At 34.4% G+C, this 9,165-nt stretch overlaps 1 protein-coding gene across 1 annotated transcript in view; it reads right to left on the minus strand.

Moving 5' to 3' along the window:
* LOC106868507 (glutamate dehydrogenase, mitochondrial) overlaps positions 1 to 9,165 on the minus strand; it is a 35,887-nt gene that overhangs the window by 6,166 nt on the left and 20,556 nt on the right. The window contains exons 6-9 of the mRNA XM_014913814.2: positions 3,221 to 3,358; positions 2,660 to 2,800; positions 1,006 to 1,086; positions 405 to 528 (exon numbers count right to left, since the gene is read on the minus strand). Coding sequence (XP_014769300.1) covers positions 405 to 528; positions 1,006 to 1,086; positions 2,660 to 2,800; positions 3,221 to 3,358 — 484 coding nt within the window. The remainder of the gene's footprint in view (positions 1 to 404; positions 529 to 1,005; positions 1,087 to 2,659; positions 2,801 to 3,220; positions 3,359 to 9,165) is intronic.

A 9,165-nucleotide genomic window follows, 5' to 3' on the forward strand; every position in this document is an offset into this window, starting at 1 on the left:
TTGAACCTTGGTTCTCATTCCTAAGGTATTTTTCGATGTTATTATTATTATTATTATTATTCAGGTCACTGCCTGGAATCGAACTCGGAATCTTGGGGTTAGTAGCTCGCGCTCTTAACCACTACACCATGGGTATATCACATAGTGGTTAAGAGCACGAGCTACTAACCCCAAGATACCGAGTTCGATTCCAAGCAGTGACCTGAATAATAATAACATCAGAAATACCTTAGGATGAGCATCCAAGTTCGAAATTTCCCCAAGACACCTGATGAAGGCTGGAGGGTATATCAGCCAAAACATTGTGTTAACAACAAACAAGATTAGTACAAATATCCGTCAGATGTAAATAATGTACATAATTCCCCATCTCTTAAATATAGAACTGTAAAAATCATTCTTACCAAGAAGATGATAATTTGAATCTTTTTCATACTTAAATGTCAATCTACCATAGCTTACATGGTTAAGGTTTTTCAACCACTCAAAATAAGAAACAGTTACACCACCAGCATTAACATACATATCCTGTAAAATAAAGAAAAAAAGTATTTTTATTATTGTTCTGTTTGGATTTTTTTTTCTGTAAGTAAAAATTAGACAATGAAAGACATCTTGGTACAATTGTAGACCAAAAGTCATTATTTAAAATATCAAAGAGCCTAATTAGAACTTTTCTGGACTCGTATCTATTGATTAACAATTAGGATTTAAGATAATTCATTAAAAAAATCTTGCAAAATCTTAATCTAGATTGGATCACACCACAGTTTTTGTATAAAGAGCTTTAATAATGACTAATGAATAAATATGATTGATCCTTTAATTCAATTTGTGAAGCTGATTGTCTTTGATTAGGGTCTTGTATAAAAGAATACAATACAACACCAGTAGCAGAGTGCTATCCTTGTTGCATCTTACTAACTCATTTTATAATTTATTCACTACCATGCAAGGTTACAAATAATACAGTTTTTAAAATATAGAAGATTCAAAATTAGATACCGGAATAACAAGTTTCTTAGCTTCTAAAAAGTGTTCATAAGCACCAAGTGTAGTGGGTCCATTAGCAGCTTCAGCAATGATCTAGAAAGAAAAATTAAAAATAGAAAAAAATTTTGTGGCTTCTTCAAAGCACTTCTTCACATGGAAACATAAAAGAAGATAGAATGAACTACACACCTTTATATATATATATATATATATATATATATGTGTTGGCTTATGGCAGATGAATGAGAGACGTGTGCTCAATACATGTACACTCTCAGAGTGGTTGGCGTTAGGAAGGACATCCAGCTGTAAAAACTCTGCCAAATCAGATTGGAGCCTGGTGTAGCCATCCGGTTTCACCAGTCCTCAGTCAAATCGTCCAACCCATGCTAGCATGGAAAGCGGACGTTAAACAACGACGATGATGATGATGATGATGATATGAGTATTTTTTTAAATATTACTAAACGTTCGTCTCATGACTTAAGCCTCACAGCACTGTGATCTTCTCACCTGAAGATTGCAGTGGCACAAAACTCAAGTTGTGAGACAAATTTTCAGTTTCAATAAAAGAAAAGCTATAAATATGTTTCTGTGTGCATGTGTCGTTAATGCACCTGACATTTCACATTCCCAAGCATTACACTGGATATGAATATATACATATAATAAAGAAAGTTGATAATCTGAAGCAGTTAAGTGATAAACTTTAAGGCTGATAAATGTAAGACAGTTTTTTAAATAATCTTTGAAGACAAGTATTAAGTATCAAAACCCTAAATTATTCACTCTCAGCAGTGACTAAGTCACTTTGTATAGGGACACTTTTTTAGGATTTAGTTGACAATAATTAAGACCACAAGAATATATTTAAAATATAAGTAAAATACAACATTTAAATGATGTGTTTAATTCAAATTACGATAAACGTAAACAAACAAAGTTTGCTTTTAGAAGCGTTGAGATGTCTTAGAAAGTTAAAGAAGTGATTTTAAATTCTCAAACGCAGGATAATGCTAATAATATAGCCTGAACAGGATAAGCTACCCCTATTTTGCAGAAAAAAGTGTAGGCGGCCAGCCATGAGACGCAAACTCACACCTCCGTGATTACGCATCGTGGTGCTCTCGACCAATTAAGCTAAACTGCCCCATCACAAGTTTTTCTGCAAATTTAAGATGTATAGAAATCTTGCTTTATGAGACGCTATCATATGTTAAATTCAAATTACGATAAGCGTAAACAAACAAACGAAGTTTGCTCTTAGAAGCATTGAGATATCTTAGAAAGTTAAAGAAGTAATTTTAAATTCTCAATCGCAGGATAATGCTAATAATATAGCCTGAACAGGACAAACTACCCCTATTTTGCAGAAAAAAGTGTAGGCGGCCATAAGTTAATTATACAATCAGTGAGATTATTAATAAATAATCAATGAAATCTACAAGATGAAAATTAACAGAAGAGGACAAGAGGCATTATTGCACATTATCATGACTAGTTGAACTGTCATCAAATTTTCTGCCGATTCACTATCAATCACTAAACAATAAAATTCATTTCAACACAAGATATGCATTCAATATTTCTATCTTGAAATCACTGAAATCAACCTCCTTTTATTAAGAACATAAAATATTAAGTGAAAAAGAAATAGTATATTCACTTTAGCTTTAACTTTGTGAGCATTTTCCAAGGTTAATTGTTTCTCACCAGCAGCTGGTACAAGAATGTCACACTGTTCATATAAAATACTTTCTCCAACATATGGTTCAGCTTCAGGGAAGCCAACAATAGTTCCATGTTCCTGAAATAATGAACAGTACAGAACAGAATTAGCAAAGAAAAATCCCTTCAAATATTAAATAACAAGAAAAAAAAATAGAAAGGACCTTACTTAAATTTTAAATATTAATTGCAACAAATAACAAAATTGTCTTCAGAGATGGAAAATGTTTCAATATTTACATCTAAACTATGTTTCCATCAGTTTGAACTCCGATCAGCATCAGGTGTTTTATTCATGGGTGTATACAGAATACCATAGTGGAATTGAACTAGGAATCTTTATTTCTAAACTAAAGATAAAAATGTTCTTATCTACTAGGACACTAACACATAGGCAGACATTTCAACATTTAATACAAAAATCAATATTAATAAATTCCTAAAATATTAATATTTATAACGAGAGGTATATTAAAATGACTGAAGATCAATAACTTACTAGTTTATAATCTTCAAGTTTTCGGGGATCAATTCCATTTGGATTATAGATAGCACCATCAATTTCCATGATTCCAACACATTTTGCACCAGCTCTGTGAAGATATCTCATTGTGTGGAGACCAACATTACCAAAGCCCTAAATAGAAAGAAATTAGTTACTGATCATCAGTTCAATAATTTTCAAAATAGCTGATCAGGAGAGATTGGAGCAAACAGAAAAGGGCCAAACCAAAAAAGTATCCCTAATATTTTGATTACTAACACTCTGCTACTAATTTTATTTATTAGTGCCAAGAATGTTCTACCTATAACAGCAGCACTATACAAATGAAGCAGAACGAGCCAGTGCATGATCCTCTGTGGTTACTTACCCTGCTAGAAATAGCAGCCAAATTTCTCTTAGCTTGCACCAACCCCAAAATGGAAGTTGACATTGAATATATTTCAGTATACATTTATTAGAAAATAAGATGAAATGGTTGATCATAAACCTGCCCAATAAGAGCTGAACTGAGGCTAAAGAGCAACTAAAAGCAGGACATTAGTTCACTTATTTCCTGCCTGACAAAACTTAAGCTTTTCTGCAAAGGATATCATCTCATCTACTTGTACTTAATTCCTGAACCATCATTCACCATCCTAGCATCACTCCACTTCTATCATGATGTCCATGTAACCAGATATGGCATTCATCTTTCTCCATTTCCTATGGGTCTCTTAGGTGACATCTTCAAATATTAACAGCACCATATTTGATGCTATCCATCACTCATTCTGACACAATTTTATTGCTATCCCTCATCAAGCTGATTGTAGGTTTTTCTATTTAACCAGCAACTAGCTGCCAACAATCATTATATAGCTCTCTGCCTTCACCCTCTCTCCTGTTACTCCATTACATTCATACTAATACTCTCTCCTCTTTCTCAATTTGGGTCACAACTCACCTTCTGTTCACACTATTGGTCACATTTGCTTCGAAGGTTATGCAGAGGAGAAAGGAGACAATACAACCTCTCTGGTGCTGGTGTAACAATAAAACATACCCAATATGCTCTGTAAAGTGATTGGTGTTAGGAAGAAACCATGCCAAAAAGGAACAAATGAACGAGACAGGGTCTTCTAATTGCCGAAGGGGGCAGTTACTCCTAAATAACAATTTACTTGGAGCATGAGGACTCACATGGAAAGCAAACTTAACTGTGTATGTTATTAAGAAGCTCACTTTGTATCCATATGGCTTCAGGTTCAGTCTCACTGTGTGGCATCTTGGGCCAATGTCTTGCAGACTAACTAATGTCTTGTGAGTGAATTTGATTGATGGAATTGTGTTCAAGTCCATTGTGTGTGTGTGTGCATGTGTGTTTGTACCCCCACCACATGACAACCAGTGTTGGTTTGTTGATGTCCCAGTAGCTTAATGATTTAGCAAAAAACAAAAAAAAAGACCAATAGAGTATGCATCAGGCATAAAAAAGAAGTACTAGGATTGATTTGTTCAAGTAATCCCTTCAAAGAGGTGCACCAACATGGTAGCAGTCCAGGGACTGAGACAAGTAAAATGATATGTATTAACAAGTATTTATCAACATAGCTGATCATTCAATTAGGTCAAGGTAAAATAGATTATCTATTTTACATTGAATCAGATGGTCTGATTTACAACTTGGAGTGTGTGTAATAAAAATCTTTAAAACAGATGAAATCTAAGTACAATGGTGGTGTCTTTGACATCCTTTGGTGAGCATGTTTTTAACTCGCTGTAAAATATCTCTGGATAGTTTTTTTTTTTTTCTTTAACCCTTTAGCATTCGGATTACACTGTAAAATGTAATGCTTATTTTTTCACTTTATTTCGAACTAGCTGGCCCCGTGCTGTCAAAAATGATGGCTAGTTGTAGTATTTTATGTATAAATATGGATGGTAAATCAAATTAATACACTTGTCAATGTTATCTAGTGGTTGTCTTTTGAGATGTGACACTAATCATTGTTTCTTACTGAAAGAATGCTAGTTCACACATACATTCATATATTTCCCTTGTACACACACATACGGCAATCTTTCGATACCAGTACCAAATATCAGCCTTTTCCGTATAAAGATCCAGCAACCCCTGTTAACGGAGACAAAACCCAGATTTAAAACACTGGATGATGATGATCTACACACATAAATAAGAAATTTTAATTATATTTGTTATGGAAAATAGAGTAATTTTTATGATTACACAAACAAGCACACACATCTGTACACCTAACCAAAGAAAACTTCACTGCAAAATGGAAAGCACGCAAGTAATAAGGTCTAAGAAAGTGAAGGTAAAACCTGACACTGAGAGAAGAGTAGATTATGCTAACAATAGCTAAATTTTGCTTTCATGAGAAAGTCTTATTTTCGATGGCTTAGTAGCAATTAAAACCATTTCGATGACAAAGTTTGTTTAAAATCCTGTAAATAAGTAAATAAAATATAAAGGGAGGAAAAACATCACTAAGATATAATACATTTTGTGGAGGTTTCACTCCCACCCCTTCTCTCCTTCCATTCTTGAGAACTTCCTATTCACACACCCTGGCCAATCCTCTATCATTCCATTTATATTCACATCCATGTACCTTGAGAGTATGGCCCTAGCACATTACCACCCCCTCTCTCTCCCTCTGATTGGAGTAACCATGTATTTCCTCTACAGCAAGACACTTGTCTGTCCCTCCACTCATACTCTAACCTCTCAAAACAGACCTTCTTCAATACCCTCACCCCTACACCTCAAAGGATTCTTGTCTTGTGAGTCACCAAGCACCTATTGCACTCTGCTGGCATTGCGAAGAACATCCAGCCATAAAAGCCATGCCAAAGCAGTGGAGCCTGGCACTGTCCTATGGCTTACCAGCTCCTGTGAAATTGTCCAACCCATGCCAGCATGGAAGAGGGACATTAAATGAGGATGATGATCATCATTTGTAAATAATATTTGCACTCAAAGTTTGAATAACTCAATAAACCTTTCTTTTACTTGTTTCAGTCATCTTGACTGTGGCCATGCTGGAGCAGCCCCATTTAGTTGAACAAATCAATCCCAGGACTTATTCTTTGTAAGCCTAGTACTTATTCTATAAGTCTCTTTTGCCAAACCACTAAGTTGTGGGAACGTAAACACACCAACATCAGTTGTCAAGCGATGGCGGGGGGTGGGGGTGGGGGCACAAACATGGACACAAAAACACACACAAATATATATATATATATATATGTATATATATATAAATTTAAATGAGAGTTTTGACGCTAATAGCCATTATTATTTAAAGAGATTGATCCATAAGGAGTCTACTATAGACCTTTGTGGAGAAATTTTTGCTATTATGGTAGCGATTACATGTTTATCTCATCAACACATTGTGGAGATATCATTATATGAACAAATATATATATATCCCGAGGCTATAGTAGAAGACACTTGTCCAAGGTGCTATGCAGTGGGACTGAACCCGGAACCTTGTGGTTGGTTAGCAAGCTACTTACCACAGTCACTCCTGCGCCTATATATGCTTAATATATTGTAAATAAAACATAGATCAGAAGCCAATATTCTGAGAAGAAAGTTTGAAATAAAATGTAATGTAGTCTTGTTTATCACTGATCCAGTGTAACATGGTACACTTAATTGTAACCTATGTCACACTTCTCACAGATTGATCTGTGATAACATGGGTCAGTGGTCAGTTGAAGATTCTTCTTGCACAGCAAAAAAATGCATCACGGTAACCATCCACAATGCTCAGCTGCAAAGAATGCATTAACTATTGCTTGTGTTTACATCACCATGCTGTAAGGCTGCATATGTTTTTATAGATTTATGTACTAATGCCCAAAGACATGCCACCAACAAGCAGAAAAAATATGAAGGTGCCTGATCCTAACAAACAATACAGATGAATGCATTCACTACCAGAAAAGGTTCTGATGATCAAGAAAATACACGATGGTAGAAGTTTCACTGCTGAGTCTGTTGTTGTTGGTACTCCGTCGCTTACAACATCAAGGGTTCCAGTTGATCCGATCAACGGAACAGCCTGCTCGTGAAATTAACGTGCAAGTGGCTGAGCACTCCACAGACACGTGTACCCTTAACGTAGTTCTCGGGGATATTCAGCGTGACACATTGTGACAAGGCTGACCCTTTGAATTACACGCACAACAGAAACAGGAAGTAAGAGTGAGAGAAAGTTGTGGTGGAAGAGTACAGCAGGATTCGCCACCATCCCCTGCCGGAGCCTCGTGGAGCTTTAGGTGTCCTCGCTCAATAAACACTCACAACGCCCGGTCTGGGAATCGAAACTGTGATCCTATGACTGCGAGTCCGCTGCCCTAACCACTGGGCCATTGCACCTCCCACTGCTGAGTCTATCATTCATTCTATTTATAAAGTGAATGGAGATTATTCCTTTATCAGTTGGTTTTTTTTTGCTTTTGTTTTTTTTTTCTATCTTTTCGAAACTAAACCTCTGTGATAAATGAGGATAGATATTTATTGAACTCACAAACTCAAGAAACAATGACAATATAAAAAAAGTGACACATTCTAAATGATACAACGAAGTGAATATGATATCAATAATAGTCTTCTTTTGACATAATAAAAATAGAATTAACCAAACTAAATTTGGAAAATACCCACATACAATGCAAAACCATTATTTTCTTAACAATAATAGACAAATGATTTTAATATTTATTTATTAATGTACAAAAATTACTCAAACATGTCTGGAATTTTCTAACAATAAAAGAAAACTTAGGAAAAATTTAGAAATGTAGTAAATAAAAAAAAAAATATTAATAAATGCAACAGAGCTGCTTTGCTTATTTTTGTTTTTAAACATCAATGGCAATATAAGTAAACATTTCTAAATATTCAGATATTTGCATAGGACTGGTAGGAATAAATGTTTTATTATTGAGCAGCTTTTATCACACTAACTAATCAATCAGTAATCAAGTAAATCAATCTGTTTTGAGTCAGATTCACTGAAATATTAAGATTGTACTGGCTATACTTTGTAGCTATAAGTATAAAACAATATATATTTGAAATTGTTGTTTGTATTTGTAACTAGCAGAGATACCCAGCATTGCTTGGGATTAAAAGGGCAAAGTTTGTATATAAGAAGAGAAAGTGAACAGGACAGAGAGAGCAGGAAGTGAAAGATATATGCACATGTATACGAAATGGACATGTGTGTGTGTGTGTGTGTATGTGTGTATGCGCATGTGAGTGAGTGAATGAGTGAAGGTGTATGTTGTGATGATTGATGTCTTAAGCTACACACACATATAGAAAATGTGATGTCATTGTCGTATAAAATGTTTACGATAGTTCATTTATGGAAAAGATTATAATGTTAAATTTTTGAAATGCAAATATGTGAATGTGAAAATTAAGTTTAGTTTGTAGCCAAAGTAGTACTGAATCTTTTGATACCCCATACATCAAAATCAGTAACTCAGTTTTGGAATGCATAAGGAATAGGAATAAATAAATAAATAAATATATATATATATAGGACAGACTTCTTTCAAACTGAAAGTATTATCTAACATTACAATAGAGATGTAATACTGAAATAGTGTAAGAGATAAGAGATTGCACTGGGCTCGCATTAGGCAAGAAGTTGAACATTTTTTTGGCCCATGACACTGCATGGACCCTAAGTAAGGCATGTGTAAAATTTGAATGAAATTGGTTATGTAGTTCTCGAGTTTTAGGGATTCACACAGACAATATATATATATATATATATATAGTTTTAGGGAAAATAACCAATTTTCAAGAACTCATCGATGAAAATCCACTATCACATATAGAAAAATTAATAATTAAAAGCACAATAAATGAGTATAATATAAAGTAAAGTAAATATTATAAGATAAATATA

This window comes from Octopus bimaculoides, chromosome 5 (assembly GCF_001194135.2).
Source record: "Octopus bimaculoides isolate UCB-OBI-ISO-001 chromosome 5, ASM119413v2, whole genome shotgun sequence".
Classification (NCBI taxonomy): Eukaryota; Metazoa; Mollusca; class Cephalopoda; order Octopoda; family Octopodidae; genus Octopus; species Octopus bimaculoides.